The 24916-nt window shown below is 36.9% G+C and overlaps 2 protein-coding genes across 2 annotated transcripts in view; one reads left to right on the plus strand and one right to left on the minus strand.

Moving 5' to 3' along the window:
• Positions 1–24916, plus strand: part of LOC6568485 (ankyrin repeat domain-containing protein 50) — a 41734-nt gene that overhangs the window by 4688 nt on the left and 12130 nt on the right. Inside the window, exon 2 of the mRNA XM_001994406.3 lies at positions 3154–3186. The gene's annotated coding sequence lies outside the window, so the exon portion shown is untranslated. The remainder of the gene's footprint in view (positions 1–3153; positions 3187–24916) is intronic.
• On the minus strand, positions 13883–15990 carry LOC6568486 (neprilysin-4). Its single transcript, XM_001994407.2, has one exon. The coding sequence runs from the start codon at positions 15988–15990 to the stop codon at positions 14005–14007; it is 1986 nt and encodes a 661-aa protein (XP_001994443.1). The 3' UTR covers positions 13883–14004.

Genomic DNA, 24916 nt, shown 5'->3' on the forward strand with positions numbered 1-24916 from the left:
AAAATTCTTTAGATATTTTTCTCTGTGTACACACATTTTATGAGCACTTGATAACTCTATAAACCGAGCGGTTATCACCGCTTGACACTTCACATCTCACCCACACACACCTGCCGCGCCCTTGCCGCCCACGCACAACTGCAATTTAACACTTAAGCCGCAATTTTCACACGGTTTTCATATCAGATAGCTTTAAGCTTTGCTCTGACAGAGTTGCCCCGCCTTTTGTCGGGTACAGCTGGATACATACATAAATAATGCCTCAGTGGGCAAAGAAATATAGCAAGATGAAAGCACTGACCCCCACGTCTGGCCCCCTAAGCTCCCACCTTGACTTGAAAATAGCTGGCAGACAAACTTTTCGCTTGTAAAGAAACAAAAAAATAATAAAAAATTGCACAAAAGCGTAGCCAAGTGCCGAGACTTTTTCTATTTTTTTTTTTATAACCTTACCCCAGCGGGTATAATTGTTGTGAACTGTTGTTTGCAACGCAGCGCAGAGATACACAAGCTAGATACGTTGGTTTTTACGATCTCATATCTTGCATCATGTCCAAATCAGCTTGAACTTGTTGTGAACTGAATTTAAGACAGGTATAGTTAAAGATATCGAATTTCAGCATTATAATTGAAATACTTATAAGGTTCAACCTTTTGAATAAGCTTCGTGATTGATTACTCAATTGCTCAAGGGTTACCATTATATCGGAACTAGTTTTAGAGTTGTGTCCTGTGAAGCTAACCTTTTCTTCATTAAATATGAAGAAAATAGTAATAGTAATAATAAAACTATCGGTTCCTGTTCATTTCTCCTCTGACAATATATCAATTCCAACCATATGAGTTGTGTAAAATGTTCACTTGCTGAGTGCATTACTCTTTCCTGTAAATATATAGATGCATATACACAGTAAGAAAGATTAAACATATATATACGAGTGTATGTACTTGCGAAGAAAATGTAATATTTGAACACTTCTTTTAAGAGTATTATGTTTACTTATGAACACATCTATCTGTTTGAGAGGCCACGGCAAAAAACTTTCCTTTCCAAAGTTTTTTTTTTTTTTTATCGCCGCAACTCGCAAGTTGTCAAAATTACTTGACGTCTTATTAGTTTTAGACAGGGCAGCGGCAACACTTCAGCTTTACATCATCCTCCTCAGACGCTTCATTTCCCCCCATATCATCATCTTCATCAGCATCATCTGCAGCAGCGAGCCAAAAGAAAACTAACAGAAAAAAATGTTACATAACATCAGCTGCTTGATATATTGAAGGATGCTCCAAGCAATTGAAAAGTGTGCGCTAAAAAAAGAAATGAAAAAAAAAAAACACTTCGCTCCAGCGCTGACCAAAGCGAAATGAATACCCACTCTGAAGACATTCATATTCATATTCGAAAATAGTGTGTGGCATGTCAAAAAGCCAGTGGCCGCATTAAATTCGACTCGACAACAATTTTGGAATAGTTCCAGACAGTTCCAGGCAACAGCAGCTGTATCTGGATCTGACTCTAAATCGGCGACTGCTCCTCTAACCATAATCAAGAGAATTACGTATTCGTTTCCTTATATTATACTCTTTTTTATTGACGGGTGTTATACATTGGATGGAGCTATTTATACATATACCCATATAATTTGTAATGATTTGAAAAAGCTTAGACAATCTTCATTCAAAAGTAATGTTGATTTGATTAGTTATGTGAATTCATTCAACATTTTAAAAGACTTCCTTATGGTTCTTAAAAATGTACTGAGTTTTGGTTCCGGTTCTGTTTAATGAGTCTCTGTTAAGATTCAAAGATTCTGAAATGATCAGCACTCCAAACTTATATTCCCCAGATATACACAATCCTTACATACAAAAATTCTCTAAATTGAATGTGTGATATAAATGATTTACTTTGAAAATCCATTAGCAAATTCCATTTAAATATAACAAAGACTAAATCACAGCTGAAAAATGTATCTTTTTATCTGCAAAGAGCATTGAAATGTCGATGTAGTAGCGATCCATATCTAAATCTAATTTTCGCTGTCGTTTTCTGTTGTTGCCTGTTTTTTCTTTTTTTTTTTGTGGCAAATGGAGCACACGGCGGCTGCGACTTTCAATGAGATTTGTGCGGCTATTTTTGTGGCCGTTGTTGCAAGCAGCCCGGCCAACTATGACAAACAGTTCAAAAGGCCCATTCGCTTGGAGTTTTTCAATGTTTTTCAATTCCATTTCTATTTTATTTGCGCTGTGAGTTTGTTATTTTTTTATTTTTAGCCGCTCTCAACGCTGAGAGCTGCTGATGTTGTTCCACATGTCGGACGTGCTTATGGGGCATACATGCAAACAGACATACGTAATAATTAATTCAATATGCAATAAAACCGACAATTTGGTCAGCTGGCCAAACGAACCATCCAATAACCGAAATAGGTCACCAATTGTGAGTGACCCCAGCAGAGAGACAGATGGACGAACTGTCTTCCTGTCTTTTGTTGCATTTGCACAATGAATAATGTTACTGTTATGATGTTGATGCACCCGAAATTCTCGATAATCGAAATTCGCTGAGTGTACAACACGCCCTTTTGCCTTTGGTGGCAAGCTGCGACAAGTTTGAATTTGATTGGGCTGCAAATTGCAGCTGCTTGTGACGAACTCATATTTGGCTAACTGAGAATGCCGGCGTTGCAGCCTTTGGGGTACAACCACTTGGCCAAAGTCATTCAGCTCATTAAACGCAATAACCAGATTGTTTTTTCAGCCCAAGCGACCCTACCCCTTTTCATCAGTCCATTGTTTTGCTTTGTAATTTAACTGATTATGAGATTGTTGACTTGTTCCGCGGACAAATGGGGAAGTGCCGCCGCCACAGACTAACTCTGCCACAGACGTAGCCGGTGTCGATGTCGATGGCGATGTTGGTACTTGGAGTTTAGTGCTTGGTCTGGTTTTACGCGTCTTCATTGTGACTTCTTATACCCTGTGCATAGTGGGGAAAGGTGCCTATTGATTTTGTGGAAATGTGTGTGGGAAAACTGGGTTAGGCAATGTGTTTCCGGGCTTGTGTTTTTAATACGCGGCTCTAGTTTACGTCTTTGCAAATATATCAACTGAAGTAATCTTAATATTAATAAAACTTTTATTTATTTTCAGAATTTTATTTGGAATAGCGTTGCACACTGACAGGTAAGTTATTAAATACAATATTAAGTTTTCGAAGTTATGGTTTTTATATCTGCAACAATCATAATATAAACTATATAAACAAAATTAAATTTAGATATCTTTACTTAAATGCAATAAGAAATGTAATCAGATTTTCAATATTTATCAGAAGCTAACAACACAAGTCCACAAAATTCTTCATGAAACTTTTTGCATCTCAGTGGATGTGAATACCGCCATTAAACATTATAACAAGGGGTATCTTCAAGTCGTGCACTTTCCGAGTGCACTTTATGCCTACTTATTTGTTGTCGTGTCTTGTCTTGTTATTGTGCTTTATTTACATTCTGCTTTGGCGCTGCTCTTCGTCATGGTCAATGCCCGACGCATGTGGCATTATAGCAGGCAGAGAGCCACTGATCATTATTATATTCCCGCTGGTGATGATGATGACGATACATACTGATGACAATATATGTACGTAGTATGTATGTGTGTGTGTGACTGTGGTTATGATATAATCTCCGTTCGGCCGACGTCAGCGATGTCAGCGACTTTTCTACAATTGAGCATTTCATCAGCTTTGCCACTGCTGCTGTTTTTCTCCTGGTTGCAGCTGCATATTTGTTTGCAGTGTGCCCAACCCCTGTCGCACACTTATGCACAGAGAGAAAAATATGGTGATTCGTTTCAGATTTAATATTTGTAGGATGCTTATTAAAGAAATGAATTCGGACTTAACGATTTTATTCATAAGAAACTTTATTAAAAGAATACCATTAACAAATATATATATATAAAGAAATAAATATTAAGTATTAAGAACTATAAATAGTATGGAATTCGAACAAGCCGACTTATATTAAATATATATTTTAACAATTTTTTTGCATAACTTAACTATTATTAAAATTAATTTTTAATAGTACATTTTTGCTACAAAAATATTGATTTGCACTTATTGCAGAGTGAGTCGAATTTTGTTTTAGTACGCTAATTTTCTCCCGGTATTTGTATACACACGCATGATGAGCACTTTGCAGCTGCCAACTGCAGCTAAATTAAAAACGCACCACGAGAAATGAAATGCCAGCAGTTTAGTTTAGCTAACGGCTCCTCAAATCGGGTGCGGCATCAGCGTTTCCAGTTTTGTCTGGCAAAAAATTAAAAACAAAAAACGAAGAAAAAAAAAAGCCCTAAGCTGCAAAGCAAAGTGGTAGAAGAGGGAGAGGGGAATGCAGAGCTGGCAGGTCCTTTTAAGCTGTGCGCGCTGTAATTTACATAACACTCACTTACGCTTAGTGGCTGACCCAAATTTGTGTGTAGGCAGTGCAGTCTGTAGAGAGGGGAATTGCTGGATAAAACATGTAGGGGGAGAGGGGCAGAGATGATAGATGGCAGGCCCATGTGTAATTAAGTCAAAGAGTGAGGGAGACATGGGTGGGGGGAGATGGCAACCACAAAGGTCATGGATTTGTTGTTTTTGTTGTTGTCGAATCAGATAAAAGAGCCATCAGCAGCAGCAGCAGCAGCAACAGCCACCGCAGCGAGCGGTGAAAGCGAAAATATTGTAATGGATTTCTTTTACATTTTATTTTCCACATGAATGGCAGCTGCCTTTTGAAACAGGTTGTTAAGCTTTAGTAAACCCAAAGAGCAGCATTGATAATATAATCCAACCGACTGGAACTGAATGCTGAATACTTAATTTGCATGTGTGTGTGTGTGTGTACTTAGCATTTAATTGGAGACTGGGAATTAGAGTTGCACTCAAATCAGCTGGCAATAATATGTTTACCAGCACGTTAGCTATTGAAAAGAATGGAGCATTTAAAATAATAAACGAATTCATTTGGAAAATATGGAATGAAAACTCAATTAATAAATAAATTTAGAAGGTATCCCAAGCACAGCTGTTAAATACATATTTCTGATTGTGTTGTGTTCAATGTGAAAATATGTTTTGGTTAATAACATCTGCGTTTCTTTTTCGATTTTGAATATTTTTGCAGCTGATCACTTATATTTCAATGTACATAATATATTAATTGGAAGGGTGTGTCTTTTCGATTGTATTTGTTACTGCTATCGGTAATCAATTTGTATCGATATTCGCAAAGCTGGCTCTGTGATCATATAGATCGCTAAATGAACTCGTCTTTCGATGCTGATCAAGAATATATATTTTAGGGGGCCGTACATGCTTTCTTCGGCATTATTTTACACAACTTCAATCCGTTCATAACCATTTTTACCCATTTTTAATTCGTTTAGCAATTATCTATAATTTATATCAAGGAAATAAAAAATTACCGGTCTTATATAAAAATGATTAGAACTATAATTGTTTAAAACCTTGCTACCTCATATCTCTGTGAATATTTTAACGTTGATAAAACTTGATATAATAATTCCACTTAATACATTTTCAGATTTGAATATATGAATAACTAAATTCAAACTATCTAACACAGTTTGTGAGTTATAATCAAGTGCAATTTCACGTCCTGCACAAGCATCGTAAAACACCACCTGTGTTGTGGTGCACATTGGTTGCCATGAGTTGCCAGGCAAGTGCAACGGATGCCACACACTCAAACTCGACAACCCACAGCAGACAACCGAAACGAACAATCGAAAAACCAAACAACCCGACAAAAGCAGACAACATACCGCTAGGGCAACCATTAATTTTCCCCTTGTGCAATCTCAACCGACAAACATTTATCATCGATGTCCCCACACACCCACACACACACACACACACACACAACACACAAATTTTATGCAATGGAAAGTATCTATTTTTTGGCTGTGGGTGGGTGGCTGTTCAAACGAAACCAAACATTTGACCCACACCAGCTGATTGGCTCGGGTTGCCTAGTTGCCACCAACTGTTGGCATTTCATTTTTATGTCGTCGTTGTCGTCGCTTGTGATACCCTTGCATAAGGGTATTACAATTTAAATACATGGAATGAGAGACTTTCAATTACATAAGGTATATACAGCAATATATACTCAATCAGCATCAATAGCCACGTCTCCTCCCTAAGTGAACTCGTTTCAGTCTTGCATCTAATTTGGTAAACTTTGAACATATCTGTATTTTTACTGATGTCACTATATCATTTAGTTCCCATAGGAGCAGTGGGTTGGATTTTGGAATGATGTAATCAGTTGGATTCTCCCCTGCAAGTGTATTAAATCTTCATCATGCCGCATAGAGCTGTCTTTCTTTCTAGTTTTTAGTTTTATTGCATTTGCTCTCAATGGATTCTATGGCTGCATTCTGGGCGTGGGCATAATGATTAATTAATGATAATGTCGTTGTCGTTTTGTTGCTGTGCTCATCGCTGTTATGCAACAGCAAGAGTGTTGACTAAAAACTTGCTGCACTGACAGAGACTGACTACTGCATGTTAAAAACTTGAATTAGCTCCGCTCTGCAGCCTTGCCCATGTCGTCCTTGGTGTCCTGGATGTCAAGTGTGCACTGACAGTTTCCGAGCTAGTGAAAATCTCCTGCCTTCCGTTCTCACTCTCTCGCTCCCTCTCTCTTTCTCTCTCTTTGTAGCTCCTTGTCGAGTTTTTGGGCACAAGCCTGCCTGTCAGCAGTTTTGTCGATGGACATTGTAATGGCTTTTTCCGAGTGGGCAGCTAACAGACTACAAATGGCTCTGCAACTTTTTGTAGTCCTGTGACCCATATACGTCCAGTAACAATCCACTTCCCGCCCCTTCCTTCCTGGTAGCCATTTTAATTGCATTGTTTTATTGCTGCAATGAATTTGTTCAACTGTGCTCCATTTCAAATGCATAAAACACACACAGAGAGAAAATATCAAGGAAAAAATATAAAATCTGATTATAATATTCTACGAAGATTGAAATTACTTTGAGTATTCTAATGTCAAGTAAGAGTTCCGTAGCAATTTTTACTTTCAGTATTTTGATCTTAGTTCAAGTAAGATTTCAGTAGAAATGTGTGGTAGTCCAACTAATTTTTCGCTCTGTACAATCCTCCCGACTCCTGGCTGTCCATTCAAAGCAAATGGAATATAAATTGGTGTTGTTAAGCGGCTTTCAAAATGTGCAAAAATAAAATAAATAACACTCTCAAATGGAGAGAGGTTGAATGCGTCTTAAATGCTGCCCCTCACTTTGATTAGCGTAAACAGAAAACTACAAAAAAAAAAAAATCGCACAAACAAACGTATGGCACATTTAGCGCTATGCCAATTTAACAACAAAATACATAACCAATTTGTTTGACTAGCTGTTTATTTGCCCAATGCTTATTTATGGCATCTTGTTATGCGCACATACTTATATGTATATCTAGGTATTTATATATACCTTATAAAGCCGCCATAATTGGATAAATAGAACTCTTTATACCTCATTGCTCATTGCTATTTATTTATGTAAATAGATCTGAATATTCAATGGAAATTCATTATAGCTACTGTTATTTGTTTTTATTTTCTATGAACACATTTTTTGCGTTTGTCTTGTATAAAGTAAAGATTATATATATATTTCATAATTTTGCCAATAAATGTTGCATTATTAATATTTGAGCTTTGAGCGCCAACGGTTAATTAGCAATGGAATCCACTTAAGGCAAATGAAACCTAGTGAAAAATCCAAATGAAGCGTAAACAAACCAAAAACAATAACATGAGCTGTAAAAATAACAAAAAAAGAAAAAAATGTGATGTGAATGAAAGCTTCTATGTGTGTGTGTGTGTGTGTGTGTGTGTGTGTGTGTGTGTGTGTGTGTGTGTGTGTGTGTGTGTGTGCGTGTGTGTGTGCGTGTGTGTGCTTATGCCGTGACGAACCGCGCCCCATTCCGGCTTCAGCGACGGCGCCAGTCAACAATGTTTGTCCGGGATTTTATGAGCTTAGCCATATGCACAGTTTGATGGATAAAATGTTGCATGTTGTTGTTTTTGGTGTTGCTACGACGACACTTTGGCTAATTGTTTGCAGCAAGCGGCACTTGCCTCGAAGCCTCAAAGTCCGGTTAAACCGATAAGCTGCAAATTACACAGCCTATTTGTTTAGGCATCCACTGACAAATAAAAAAATTCAATACAAAAAAATGTGTCGGCAATTCCAAGTTATATGATATCAAATGAGCAACAAAGTTATACAACAATGGGAGTCATAATAATAAATCCAATGCAATATGAATCATCATGCATGCATGCATGCTAGGTGATAAAGTGTTGTGAGTGTACTCATTCATTCCACATGTGCATTTAATCTTTGTGTTAACACTTTCGTAAGATTTGGTAGACAAAGAGAAAATGTGAAGTACAGTCGAACTTTTCCAACTTATCCAAGACGAATAGTACTTAAATCAGATAACCGTTCTTTCTTGGTCTTCAGTTATTTTCACTGTGATAACGAATCGTTTTCAGTCTGCAAAGTTTTTCTGTTGTTTTTAACTGAACTCATCATCACCTACTTTTTCTGTTGGCTTCCGTTTAGTTTTCTTAACACTGTCCATCCGTCACTTTACTTAATTATATTTTCTTTTGTTTATTTTTTAAGTTTTCACTTATTTTACTCTCTTTTTTTTTTTTGTTACCAACCAAATCAGTTATTTGCTTCCGTTCTGTCTAAACTTGGCACAAACTGTAATTACGCAAAGTTTTACAGACTTTTCCAGTTAATTGACAAGTTTTTTGATTTTAGCTAGCACCTGCACCCCGACTCCCCATTACTTGCCACAGAAAGTGGCAATTAAATGCGGCGACCACCGCTTTTGGGGTTTGACAACCAAATTTGCAAATTTGCAGCGCCAATCGAAGGCCATTAAAATTGACAGAGTGCATTAAATGATTTTTATGGTGTCTATGGTCATGTCTACTACCTGGCTCAACATGCCACACACTTAATTTATGCGTGCGTGTGCATCTGTGTGTGTGTGTATGTCTGTGTGTGAATGGTCGTTGTGCTAATGTTGTTTACCAACGCATTAACATGGGCATCAAATCAGCATTACGCATACGCCACGTTTGCCGCGTATAGATTTGTGTGTGTGTGCTTGTGTGTTGCAGTCTCTGCATGTGTGTGTGTGTGTGTGTGTTCGTTTTGCCAATTATCTTGCAGTCACAAGCGTACTAAGTGTCAGCATAAATAATTGACTGACCAAAGTGCCGGCTGACGAGTGCCGAGCGTTGACTCGATACGACTCTAGACAGTTAATTCTCATCTGTCACTTAAGATATTTGTACATGTATATATATATGTACATGTATATATATATCTGCACTCAGACAAAATATAGATAATTTTGTATTCAAATTAAGTACAATATTCTTATAATGTAGTTACAAAAAATTCTTTATTATTGGAAAACAGTAGCGTTTTTAAATCAAAACAATGGATTAAAGTCTAAATCATTGCTGATATAATTTTCAAATTCAATTTAATCAGCATAATTTAAGTATTTTGGTTCTTAAATTGCTAGCTCTTAATGTTTTATACTTATTTGAAGTATGTATATATGCTAATTTTTGGTTTGTTTAACATTGAAAGAAAAACAACGCTTCCAAAATCTGTTTTTTGTATTTCAAAATGGCGAGCACTTGCAATATTGTTTTTTATATTTTGAAGTTTGCACTGTTTGTAGAATAATAATTTTGTGCGAAGTTCATAACTTCACAGTCTGAAACTCGAAAGCGAATACGCGCCCAATAAATTTACGCCGTTTTAAACTAGTCTAAGTTAACGAAAGAAAGTTGAATTTAGAACAGTTTTTATCTCAGAGTGTAGAGACCGTCTGCCTGTCAAGATACGTAGATTGATGTATGTGTATATATGGGACGAACTTTGTAGCGCATGTAAAATCTTATTTAGTTGACATAGTTTGCATTTAACGCCGGAAATTTGATTATAATTACTCGTAATATTTAACGGAAAACAAGTTTATTCTCTCGTCGTCATCGTCGTCGCATTGCATGTCTGCAAATAACTTGTTTGCTTTAGATCAAATTGCATTTGCGGTCTGGTCGGGCTGGTGTTTGCCGACCACTGACGGAACAATTTGTGGCAATGATTTCACTCAAATAGCCGTCGCAGCATATTTAATGAATCAAATATTGCAACGAGGCATATGCGTAATTTCTATATTAAAAGCAACTCACACAAAGACACACGAATAGAGCGAATAATGATAATGACTATTGGTGTTGATAAGGCTCAGTTGCAATGAGTTCATTGGCTATCAGTAGACCGCTAATAGTAGTAAACATAGTTTGATAATGACAAAACATTGCTAGTCAATTTCATTTATTATGTTATTTGATAAATTGATTTGTTGTTAGTAGTAGAGACTTCAGGCTTAGCACTTAGTACATGAGTGGGGTGGAGAATTCATATGATGATATAGAGGAAGATCAAATACTGATTATTGATAAATATATTTGAGTCGATATATAAAACGGTAATATATTTATGACAAATTAGGTATATAAAAGGGAACTGGAAGAAATGAGTTTCTTTACTTTTCTTAAAAATTCAAAATATCGAGTAATGTAGACTTACAAAATGGACACTTATATTATACCTAGGAGTGATGTAAGCTGATCTAATCCAACTTGATAATGCCTTGGCCTCCATCGCTATGTATTTTCCACGGGACCAACCAGGAACCGTTAACCGCAATTAACCGATTCAACTTCAGAACCGACAACGGAATTGGGTTGAAAAGTCTACATTTTTAAGAACCAGTTACCGCAACTGATATTATTATTAACTAATATATCGGAAGCGTACAGCATAACGGATATTCTCACTTGGTTTTTAACACTGTTGTTTTGTATCCTAACCGTATCAGTTCCCTAAGTAATCAAATTCCGATAATTTGACACCCTGTTATTTTAAGATACTTATTACGCACTTTTCCAGCTTCAACTCTGCCTAACTCATCAGCTGCTTAATTCCCGTTTAATACACTTCCATTCGAAAAGAAGTATTATCATAATTACTTTTTGTTAATTACTCCTCAAAAGCCAACCGCTTGCCTTTAAATTATAACTCCCAACTGTGTAATAATGTTGTAATTCATTACGAATTCTCTGCAAAACACACCCACATAAACAAAGAAAAAACAATCTAACAAATTGTACTCAAATTGGATTTAGTATAGCCGGAAAATTGTCGAGCTAATTGACTTCATTATACAGATATATATTTTTTTGTGCTGAGTGTTTTTGTTATAAATGCTACAATTGAATTTATTTAAATGAAATAGGTTTTTTGCATCACTTGGCCAAATTGAAAATCTGCATTTGGCGCACAAAGAAAAAGATAAAAATACAAACATAAACACACACAGAGGCAACTTCAAATTGCGGCGCCGCAAAAAGCATTTAACCCACATTTGACTGAAAGGCAAAAAAAAACTTCGTTAACAGAACTCTGGATTTGGCTTTGGCTAAGCTCTCGTGTGTAGGCTCAATTGTTGGCCAACTAACTGCACATGAATGCAACAAAATTGCAAACGAGGCAAGCAGACAGCAGCTGCCACTCTGGCTGCTTAAATTGCATTTTAATTTGTTGTACACTCGCAGTAATTAGCAAAAGCCATGCATAAACATTCTCCCGTCCCCCGCCTTGCTAAAGCGCACCACGCAGACCGGAACAAAGAGCAAAAATAAAAAAAATACAATTTGAAAGAAAAAAAAAGATACATTTACAAGTGGACCGGTTCGTTGAATGTGTATCAAGTGACCAATTGGTGAGATGGCCACCAAATGTGCGGCATTTCCATGGCTCCCGCGGCTGTCGTTTGTTTTGAAATATATGAACGAGAATTTCTTTATGGGTTGCGAAACCCTACAACAGCCAAACAGTGGTCATAAACCGTTGAAGTTAACTGCACAAAAAAATATATATATATATATAAAAATTTTATTACAAAAACAAGATAGAAACTCGCAAATGAAATGTACTTTTATAATTGGTTTGCAGTTGTCTGGTTGTAAATATATGCCACAACAAATATGTGTACTCTAATTGACTTTGTCATCAGCCGTAAATCGACCCGGAAATCTATAGAGAAGAATATCCCATTTCCATTGCTAAAGATTCTTTAATTTTAATGTGTTGATTAGATGGTTTTTGTTGTGGACAAGATATCGATACATATCGATTTCAGATAGCGTTGAAAACTACAAAAATACAAAATAATATATAGTTATATATTTTTCTAGTTGAGCTTTAAATCTGAGTGGGCTGCATTATAGCATGTTTCTGCAGAGGTTCTGGTTCAAGTACGAAATATGTTTGATCGAAAATTGACCACATTGCCCCACTGTGTGGTGACCGCTATTTGTCTCTCTGTTGACTTTTGTATCAAGTGTCGGACAAGACTATCCATGCCCCAAGGCGCATTCCTGACAACGTCCGAGCCACCACTGACACAATTTAAATTTGCAACACTTTTGGGGCGCGTGCCCACAATTCCTAGTGTCGCCTTTGCATCCAAATGCAACACGTGCGTGGGCCACATAAATTGCCATCAAAATATATGCGCCATAAATTAAATGAAATACAATGCGAATATGCAATATATTATATATATATGAGAGTAATTTTCCCCTCTTTTCCCCTTTTGTTGCAAATGATTTGCACACAAAGCGAAAGTTGACATCATGAATGGCCGGATGGATGGATGGCTTGGATGATTGGATGGATGGATGGATGAATGAACGAATGAACGAATGAACAGAAGTATAAAGTAATGGGCGTGGTCGCATTTACATTATAATGAAGGCCGTGCTGTAATTTATGCACATTGTTGTTATCGTTGCGTGGTGTTGTTTCATTGTTGTCATTGTTGCTGTTGCTGTTGCTGTTGCCTTATGCCTGCTCAAGGTCGAACCGTGGGCTTGTTTTGTTTGCCATCCCACTGGAAACACGGTGCAAGTAATCCCACTTGTGCTCGACATAACGCTACCGTCTACGAAATTCCAGTGCTGAAAACTTTTAATACAAATGATGCTTTTCACGTTTCATTTAAGTTGGTAGAAGGAATAGCTCTTCAGTATTTCCTTTCCTCACGATAAAAGAGCATCTTCTTTCTTCATTCCAGTTGCCATTTCCACTGATTTGAATTTGAGCTTGACACAAATTAACTTTCTTTGTAAATTGAAAACTTCAGCAGCAGCCGACAGGCAACAACAAACAACAGCAAAATTGCAAAGGAAAAAACTGACAAAAAAGATTTTCGGTTGACGATTGTTTTCACTGTGGTCTCTTGTTCCAGATAATCGAGTTAACTGGAACAAACAGCTTATTCACCCACGAGTAAATATTGAGCAAGTGCGAGAGTGGTGATAGACACAGCGATACTCTATGCCTAAACTTAAATTGCAGTGTAGTTAATTAGTGATCACGTAATATTAAAACTTAAATGAGGAAATGAAAAATATGAAGGAGGTGCTCTTTAAATGTCAATTTTGAAAAAGAAACTGTTATTATATAAACCCTCCTTGAATTTCCAATCGATAGAACCCTATCGATGCCAACAATCGAACTTCAAACTATCGATAATGCTAATCAATTCAATTCAAAACATAGTAGAAATGTGCGATAAGAGTTCTGGAGTATATTTATTGTTATATATGCCCATTGTATATTCTGAATTAAATATTTATAAATTTTCAAATAAGCAAGCTATTGATAGAATAAATATGCCTGCTACAAACAATTCACATCAACTTAATGTCTACCAGGGCTAACAATGGTCGTAAAAAGACGCTGATTGTTAATCGATATTTGGGCTTATTAGCCGCACGCAATTTTCGACTATGCCCGTCTGGTCTACCAGAGGCGACACGGTTTCGGCTGAAACATAGCCTGACCCGGCGTGCAATTGAAGGTCTTGGCAAACTGGTCGTGATGGGGCCAATTACGATTGACGCGTTCATTGTGCAGGCCATGTTCCACATCCCTAGTGGTGTTTACAATCATAATCCTCTCCATGTTGGCGCACAGAAACTGCACCGAGTTGATAAAGAAGAGCTGCTCTTCCGTGTAATCTTCAACTGATTGCTGCTGCTCTACCCGCTGCCGATGATTAAAGTAAGAGTCATAGGCCAGGCGCAGACCCACAATATCCGACATGCTCTCGGATAACAGCAATTGCTCCGAATTGCCTCTCGTGTAGCAGCTGGTAAAGTTGCCGAAATGCTCGAGAAGATGCACGCCCGTCTGGTTGTAATTGCCCCGTGCATCGTAGACAATGTGAAAAAGGTCGAAAGCATGTTGCAACTCATGAGCCAATATGAAGCCCAGCTGGGCATGTTGCAGCATTACGGAGAGACGTGCGTCATACAGTGGCAGCTGCAAATAGGCGTGTGGCAACACCACGGCATTCTGAAAGATTTTCACCGGTGACGAGCTGCGTGCAAGAAGCGGCTCCTGTTGATAGTAATCATGTGCTGCAAAGGAGCCGGCTTGATTTTTAAGCTGCTGCTGTTCGCGTCGCTGATAGAAACGCAGCAGTTGCAGTTTGTTGCCATAGAAATCATTTGGCTGCAGCTGCACATCTCTGTAGTAAGCCGTGAGCTCTTTCATTTGTAAGTCACGTGGCATATTGCATATCTTGAGGCGCAAAGTGTGTAGCTCCTCCAGCACAAGGGATTGCTCCTCGCCATTCAATTGTAGATTATTCTCCAGAACTAAACGCTCAAATTCACCACTCAATCCGCGCTGCAAACGCTGTAGGGCTGCATCAGTTCGCTGTCTGTGTACCTTATAATAGTGCTGTTCGTACAGGTAGTTCATGGCCAGCGGCATATGTCCTCGCAGCTGCAGCACACAGGACATTTTACGATTTCCGCCCACAGGCAGCTCCTCACTCAGGCCGTAGAGCAACTTGAACATAATATAATAACAGATTGTCTCATTTGAGCTCTCGGCGAGTATTGTTTGCAATTGCTCCAAATATCTGCTGCTCAGTGAGGAGACTTGCAGCAGCTGCGTTGCTGGTGGAGGCGCTCCCAGCACCATTTTAAGATAATGGCGCCAATCGATTTGTGGCAGTTGCTGTTGCAGCTGCAACAAATTCAATTCATACATTTCACTGACTGCTGCATCTCTTTTCACATTTTTCAATCTCCACTCCAGTTGCATTAATTTCGCTGTCAGCTTTTTGGCCAGCTGCATATCGAGTCCAAAAGCCACATACAAATGATGTATCTCCTGTTCAGTTAGTGGAGGTGCCTCTGATGGTTGTGGCGCCAATAGAATCACATAATGCGTACCATTCTCGCGTCGCACATTCACATCCTGTTTGATAAATATCCCGTTCAGGCCATAAGCACGCAACTTGGCCAACATTGACAGCCAATCGAATTGAGTTTCATTGCGCCACATTTCACTTTGATTCCCCCGAAAGATGGGCCACTCCAGCTGCAGCTCGAGCTCCAATCGATGCAACAGTTCATTCAAAGCCGGCTGTTTCAAATCTCGACACGACACATAATAAGCCAAAAGCTGTTCATAAATGCCACCTTGAAGATGTTGCTTCTCCAGCACCGTCAACAGCTGTGCATTGTATTTGTAATCCAAATAGCCAGGCATATCCAAATAGTTTTGGGTATCCTTATAATTTGCACTCCAATTGCCGCAAGCAAAGGCATAGAAATCCTCACAAGGATCAATGCTTGGATTCATATTGCGCAGCACTTGCTCGATATAGTTTGCATTGAACTCCGACTCCAACTCCGGATCTAAGTTGCGACTGGAGACAGCAACTAATATACCAGATAACAGCAATAGCAGCTGGAGGAGGCGACACTTCATTGTGGCAGCTGCATCTCAACTGCTTCTTCAACTGAGCTCTGAACTCTCATTTCATTTGGCTTATCGCTTTGGAGTTGGTTCAACTGCTGTTATATTATTATCATGTTTTCATTTCATTTGCAGCATGGGCGTTACACAGAGAGAAAAACTAAACCAGAATACCAAAACACAAATTAAGCTTCTATAAACTAACATGATGCAAGTACTCAATTTACCTTTGCCACTTTTTTTCCTAGATGCATGAAAGAGCTCATGCATATGCATATATGCATATATATTCATATTCATCTATCTATATATATATAGATATATATGTGTACGGCTTTTGCTTTTGCGACTCTTGTCTTTCAGTTCACTTGTCACTTCATTTGCATCCCGCTTGGCAATTAGCGCAAGTGGCTGCCATTGATTGGAAAGCTCTTCTTAACGGCATTATAAGTCAGGCAGTCACTCAGCTAACCGAGCTCCTCTTGGCTTAATCCAATCAATGTCAAAGACTTCAATCCCGCCTCTTTCTCTCTTTCTATCTCGCACTTTTCTCCGTTCCGGTTGCCATTTGCTCTGATTCAATTTATGCTTGTCAAAAATAAACTTTTCTTCGGAATTGAAAACATCATCAGCAGCCGACAGGCAACTACAACTACAACTACAACAACAATAACAAACAACATCAAAATATCAAAGGGAAAAGCTGACAAAAGGGATTTTGGTTGACGATTGTTTTCCTTGTGCTACCTTGCTCTTGTGCATATCCTTTACCGAGGCAGCTGAATTGAGTGAAACAACCAACCAGCTAACCTAAATTCAGCTTGACTAAGCTAATTTGTGGTACACTTTGAACACACATTTGTGTGGAGAATATTAAAACCGGACATGACTGTTTATAAACTCTTTATTTTAAGTGCGATAAACACACAGCATTTTTATTATATTTTATATATTATATTATATTATTCATATAAAATGGGCGTATTGTAATGCCTTAAATTTATAAGATTATTATTGAACCAGTGAGAAAAATATAAAAAACACATTAATATTGTTTTTATATTATAGAAAAATATTAAAATACATTTATGCTGTTTTTATATTAATTTGTTTAATGATGAAATTGTAAGGCAATGGATATAGGAATATTTATGATGCAATTTTGTATTTTATTATTATACAGCTTAAATATTACATGATTTTCTATGATTTTTTTATTAATGAAAATGACCGACTTAAACAAAATTTAAATGAAATTCCACAATTCAATAATAAAATGTATAATACATTTTCAAATATTCTGCTACATTACACAGAGTAAACAGAGTACCTGCCAGTCGACGTGTCCTTCCAAAATTAAAAACACACACACACAATGTTGAATTGTTAAATAAACAGCAATTAGCATTAGCATGTGCTGTTAAAATACGTCTAGGGTAACACTCAGTCGAGCTAATTTTGCAGTGGTTGTTGTTGGAGTTGATTATGATTGCCGCCTGTGGCGTGTGTTGCTCTTTAGCGCTGTGTTGCTCATCTGGGTATTGTTAATTTTCATTATCACATAAACACACACAGAGAGCGACTTTAACACCACCTGATGCGGGTGATACTCTGACATTAGCATCATCCATCACGAAAAGTGTTTTCGTCTTGATTAGAGCATCGTTGGGAAAATTGCCTCATCGATGTACTTTTTATTTTAATCTCGGTAAGTGGGTCAACTGTGAAGTAGGCGGAACAATCGATATTTACCACTTGACATATTAATGAGAAACTCGTGTAGCAGTCCAAATTTTCCACTTTCCAAATTACTGCAGCTAATGGAAATGGCATTTAGCTTACTCAATTTACAATTGCAATTAGCAAAAGGCCAACTGCGAAAGTTAAGCTCCATAAATAAATAAATTGCAATGTAAATACAATTTGTTTAAAATCTGGCTAAGTTATTTAAATAGTTAATATTCGCCAGCTTGTCGGCTAACTTTAAAGAATTTAGCAACATTTTTACAGCTCATGCGCTTATAATTGCAATCTGTTTAAATATTTGAAATGCAATTGGCCTGGCAAACAGCCAAAAATAAATTACACAAACCGTCGGCAATCAAATTGCTTACACTGAATTTAACTAAAATTGTTCAATCGAATTCTATTAAATATAAATAATTGCTGCATTTAGCAAGATGTTGGATAAATAGATTAACGATAATCACATTTTACCTGCGGCTGTCTCGACTTTTGCCTTGGCTACACTTTGAATTGAAATTGGCTAATCCAGACCAAAATCTATGGATTTTAGTTTTAGAGAGGGAGAGAAGAATATGATTTTGATTAAATTATTTGGGTTATTGGTTTTGCAATTTTCTTTGTTTGAAAATCAATTTACAGAGCCATTACTTCTTGTCAGCGTTTTTATAAACATTTATTAAAAGTAGCCCGCCAATCTAATTTTTAAATACTTTAAAGGCACACTACATTTCTAAATTATGAAATAAAGCAAACAACTTGCTGGAAACATTGTGCAGATCAGTTCACTTGATAGAAGAAGACTCTGACGGATTCACCAAGACCCGAAATTCTATCAAGTACCACTGCCCACTTGATCACTCAAGCTACCACAAGCTTAAGAAACAAGTAAAATTTTCGTATCTAAGTAACATTCAATTACACTCTTCCAAATTTGAGTCTTAAGATCACCTTCAAAGCTTACGTCACCCAGGCGATTTATGTTTATAAAAAAAAGAGTAATATTATTAAAAGCATACCTCATTTAAACTAATCTAATCTCGTTCCTTTTAAATTGCGATCTTGAAATAACTATTTCATTCATCCACATCGATGCGTAACTAAACTTACCAACACATTTTTATATACATATATGTGTAAGTATTCTTTTACGTACAATCCACTTACCGTCAACTTGAACCCGATTGCAATTGCGGTATTTTGCACTTGACCAAGACCAATCTGGTTGGGAGCGGAAATGCTGCAATTAAGCGACAATAAGTTGAACCCAAAACTTACGCACGCACCCCCCTTCCCTCCATCCCCCCCATTACGCCCACTCTCTCTATCCCCATTTTGTTAGCAATTTGCCATTTTTCTTTCCGTTTTTCCCAAGGCACATGTCAGTGACATGGCTTAGAGAGAGGGGGAGAAAGTACTGGTAGTAGGATAAGGTAGCAAAACGTGGCTGTAGCTAAATCAATGCCAAAATGAGAAACATTTGTAACTGCATACTTGGCACACAGCGTATCCTGCGCATGTCATGTTGTAAATGTAATCAGTTTCAACATTAATTAAACCCGAAACCACACGGCAAGGACGTGGACATGAGCCAGGACAACGTGAGCTTGCATTTTCTCCAGCTTACCTTAAGAGAAACGAGAAGAAGGAGTGGGAGTTACTGGAGAACACGCTTCACTTAATATTAATGAAAGAACACACTCAGCGAAACGATATTAGTAACAGAATTGAATTCCATTGGTGTCTTCTTTTTTAATATCAATTCAAAGTATAAAATCAGATTCTAACATCTTTCCTTTAAGTTCACAAATTGTTGATTCAAGTTCCCAATACGCCTTTGAATTAGATCGAGATATTCATTTAATAAATTACATTCCTGCCTAAGTCTAATATGATTTTATTTCATGATACTTACATGTACTTCAAAAGTTTCACGTGTTTCACAACCATTGTTGAAAAAGACTTAAGAATTTCGTTCTGTGTCTTCCTCTAAGTACAAATGATATATATTTATATGCTGCTTTTTTTTTGTGAGTGCAAAGTCCAACCGGAAAGCAATGCGCCCTTTTATGCCGGCGCCGGCTAAAGTTTTTAGTTCAATTAAATTACGAGAGCAATGAAAGCTAACGGACAAACTGGAAATGCCAAAGAGGATGCCCTTTCAACATTTATACAAGCAATGAATTAAATATAGTATTGAAGCTTACACACACATACATACCCAAACCCTCATTTGTGCTCATCAATATATAAAGGACTAAGGACGCGTGTCTTAAAATGTCACTCGTATAAGGAAGTGTCTGCCTTTATAATCATTTGATTAAATGTTACTCAACAAACAGACAAAAATAACTCACATATTTACTACCAAAACGACATCTTTTACACATAACTCAAGCAGGCGACATTGAAACGACGAGGGTGAATTAAAAAATAAGCAAAGATGAGTGCGAAAAATGTTGAATTACTTTGAGGAATTTAAATGATTTCATTTATTGCTCGAAACATTGCATTAATATGTTTCTGTATTCTGGGCAACTTTCTCTACTTGACTTAATGACACTTTGTGACTTTCCAAGCACACCTCGCACACACATAACGTTCAGCAAAACACGCAGTTATTGAAAGACAAACAAGACAAGATACGCAAAAAAAAAATATGCCAAGCCCTAGAGAGGAAACGGAAATGCCAAAAGGTCCATGAAGTGCGTGTTTCTGCACATGTCACAACGAAATGAAACCACGTAGGGGTGGTGCAGAGGATGGGGTAGCATGTGAGGGCGTTGTTTGTCAAAATGATGTCAATATGTGCACACAGCAACACCAAAGACGACACAAGAGACAGTTAACAAAGCGACAAAGAGGGAGGAAGAAACAGTCAGAGAGAGAGAGAAAGATAGAGATAGAGATAGTGACGGAGAGCGAAAGAGTTTTGGAGTGCAAAAACATGGGCAGAATATCGTGCGTGCCACCATTTTGACACAGATAGAACGTAGGTCGAGACGAGTGTGCAACTTGCGAACACAATACAACTGATGCTGATGCGACAAACAACTATGTTGCTTAAGCACTGCTCGACTTGAAGATGCCCAATATCTAAATTGTACTGGTATGATTGAGTTTTAGATCGAAATTAATACGTTACATGATTCTACTTACAACCTACTCACATACTTTATTCCGCTCACAGTACTTGATTTATTGGAATTTGTGGACTTCTGCTTCACAAAATTCGTGATTTATTATCCAATATTCTTTGTCATATATTGAATCAACAAAGATTTGCCGATACAGTGAACAAAAAAAATAACTTTTGCTCTACATTTCTTCTACATGTGTTTTAGTTTTCAAATTTATTTAGCAAAGTTTTTGCTTATTCAAAATAATTAAATTCATTTTAATCTGGCAACGTTTTGCTGTTAATCTATGAGTTTGATCAGGGGACTTCTGAAAATAATATATTGATTGCATGATTGCATTATTAAGGCAGGAATGTATTGGCAAAATGGAAATAATCTTATTATTATATACAATCTTTAATGCAATATCTATCAAGATCCACATCATGGGTTTAATGTCCTACGACTACCACAAAATCAATAAGCTCCTCATTACCCAGCTCTCGACTGGGTATAAAACTGCAGTTGAACTAATTTCAGTGCATTCGCAGCTCGTATAACAATGGAGCGTTTACAGCTTATCTTTTTGCACTCAACTTTACAAATGTGAACAGACTGAGCAAAAAAAAAAAAGAAATGGGAATGTAAAAGGCTTTCTTCCCTTTGCATCGCACTGTTGATGATGAGCTTTTAAGGAGACAGCCGACATGAACCATGTTCTTATGTTCTTTTGGGCGTATCCCCTAGCAGCATATAGTATGAGCACTAACAACAACAATAACAAACAATGAATGCTTTCAATGATTTATGAATATATTCTGTATAAGTGAGTACTTGTGTATGTGCTCAAATTTCAGATGCAGTCATGAAAAATTAAGGTTTAATTAAGCGTTCGTCGAAATGCCCTCGGGAGTGTTGACTGGGCGCATCCTGGCTACTAGTCAGTCGCATCTCTCCTGACATCCTGTTGTTGGGCCATGATTGCATGGCATTGTGCTTTTCGGTGGTGCCCGCATTGAATTCACTTCCGCTGCAGCCACACAGCCGCAGACCAAAACTAACACCAAACGCTAAACACAATGCCAGTTCTCGGCACGTATCAAGGACCAAGGACGGCAACCAACGAGCTACCAATCAGGGGTGTTGTGGGAGCTATAAGCGCTTTAGTTCAGCATCCGACTCGTACCAAAAATTAAGCGCTTTTTAAAACTCATGCAACATTCGTTTTGATATATATTATATATATATATATATATATATATATATATATATATATATATATATATATATATATGTTTAGCACTGACAGCGCCTGGAGCAAACTAGAAAATCGATGCGGAAGTTTTCCTCGTTTCCGTTCGTACTGATTCTGATACTGTTCACGTTGCTCCAAGCTGACTTTTCAACAAGACTCTGCACGTTCAGCGATTCTGTTTGTATACCCTGTATATGCTGATGGCAGGAGGAAAAAGACATGACCGACTACGCAAAGATAAATTAAAATCAACTGGGCAGGTGAATAAAATAAGAAAAACATTAAATGAATTTATTTCATGAGTTGATTTACTCTGGAGAAAGACAATAATTGTAGGATTTGAAAGTCTCAAGCGAAATGATTAAAATGTAGAGATTTTGATTGAGGCGGGACTTTATTTGGTAGGCCTGCTCAGAGATAAACTCATTAGTCTGAATTTTAATCTATGCAGTGGTATCTGCTATTCGAACACTGTCAATTAACTTACTTCATATTTCGGGCAAACTAAGGCCAACAAAATAATAGTTCAATGGGAGTGCACTAATCAGCTTGTGAAGTATTGCATGAATCTAGCATGAGCCATAAGAACAAATTACTTCATATTCATTAAGTTGCTCCTGCATTAGTTGAGAATTTTAACTAGATGTGCATAGGCCAATGTATCTTAGATTTGGAACGAGAAGTTATATTTAAAGTAAAACAAATAATTTTAATGGAATTTTAATTTAATTTAATCTTACATTCTCTTCTTTTTATTTGATATGCAAACTCAGAAAGTTTTAGTGACTGAAAGTCGGTCAAATCGACGCGAATTGAATCTGCAGTTGATACCCTTTTTCATATGTTACTGGTACACGATTTGTATTTGATTTGCTATTTGCTCTTACAATTGTATCGCTGATTGGATGCTGTCTGCATGAAAGGTGATAGATATATAGATATCGATATATCAATGTAATTCTACATGAGAGGTTTACATTTTCTGCAACATGCGCCGCATTTGTAATGCATGGAATATATTTTGGTTTGGAAAATGAATTACCCTGCATATTTTAGCAAGTCAGCAGCAACAGCAGCAGCAGCAGCAACAACAACACACAACAACTGATTATTTAAACATGAGCAACGATAGCAACAAAAACAACATTCAATTCAAAATGAACTACAAGAACTAAATGCAAACATGAAAATGTAAATACAAATTAATAGCACACTTCCTTATCGTGATTTCGCAGACAGGCTGACATTATGCATTATACGTACACTCGAAAAAATATGTTAATAGCGAATTTTGTACTCAATTTTAGTTTTACATATTTAATAAGGTTGAAAATTTTTAAAAACAAAATGAAAAGAATTATACTCCGACTGAAATTTAATGTGGCGCACTGTGATTTTTTTTCTTAGTGTTTTTGACAAGCATTGCAATACAATCCACATTTGATAATCGCATCACATTTGGTAATCGTATCAATGCGATATTCATGATAAAATAAAACTGGACGCTTTTTGGTATTTATATTCAGTTTCGTTAACCCCAGATTCTCTCCAAAAAACCAATGATAGATGTGATTGTGGAAAGTAGATTATTTTTCACACATAAAAGTGATTTACAAGTCTTTAACTTTATCTTTTAAGTAGTCTTAGATATTTAAACCATGTATGTAGCCGTAGTTTCATTTGATAACATTATAATTATTCCAGCTGCACGTCCGGTTGAGTTTTAACCTTGTTATTTGCTTAGCTTATTTTTCATATCCATATGTGTCTCGCAGCAAGGAGCCTTTAAAGTGCGTTAAAATTGTTAAGTTCCCACGCTGCCAAGATCAGGCAGCTGCCGTCAGTTGCAGATACACACATGCACCCGCAGATAAAGATACAGATACAGAGACAGTTGCCAGCTGAGATGCAGATACACTTTTGTTGTGCCATATGTTGTTGCTTGCCTGCCGCACAATAATTTATTTATTCACGCATACACATGGGAAGGTGGGTCTATGCGTACGTTTGTTTGTGTGCTTACAGTTGCGGTCAAAATAATAATAGTGCTGCTTCATAAAATGCAAATGCTCAATATTTTCATAGTTCCTTTCATAACCCTTCGATTCATTGGATCATTTTACTCTTAGATATATCTCCTTACACGTATTTTTTTTGTATGCTATCTAAATTAATTTAAAAACTTGAATTTGTTTATTAATAACTTTGTAGTTATATCCCATCTTTCAATGCTTACTTATCTTTAATTTTAATTGCTTATGTTCAAATAAAATTGTTATGATATTATAAATATTATTAATTAATTAATTAATATCAACATTTTACAAACACATATCTTTACGCTACTATTATTTTGACCGCAGTTTTACATTCCTCGCTTACTTATATTCAACAAGAGCAAAAGTTCGTTTCTTGTTGATTTTTGTTGTTGTTTCTTTTGGCGCAATTAATTAAAATTGTTTCATTTTTGCTTAAGCACCTCCACTTGTTTACATTTCATTTTGGCAGCTTGTCGATGATATTTTTACAACGTGTGCACAATTTCTGGGTACATTTTATTTTTTGAATTATTGGCCCTGAAATTAAATACAATAAGAATTGGAAAGAATAAAGACCTTACGCACACCAAACATCAAACACTCTTTCCGACCGTAGCCGGAAATAACTGATTTTTTTTTTTAATTTTGGTGATCATCATAACACGTATATTTAATGAATTTGATCCGGAAAAATTGGTAAGGAAAAAGTTGTTCATACAAGAATCCATTTTTCAACCGATTGTTGCTATGACAGCTAAATAATAGTTTTAAAACTGAGGGAT

This window comes from Drosophila grimshawi, unplaced genomic scaffold, assembly GCF_018153295.1.
Source record: "Drosophila grimshawi isolate 15287-2541.00 unplaced genomic scaffold, ASM1815329v1 contig_311, whole genome shotgun sequence".
In the NCBI taxonomy this organism is placed as follows: domain Eukaryota; kingdom Metazoa; phylum Arthropoda; class Insecta; order Diptera; family Drosophilidae; genus Drosophila; species Drosophila grimshawi.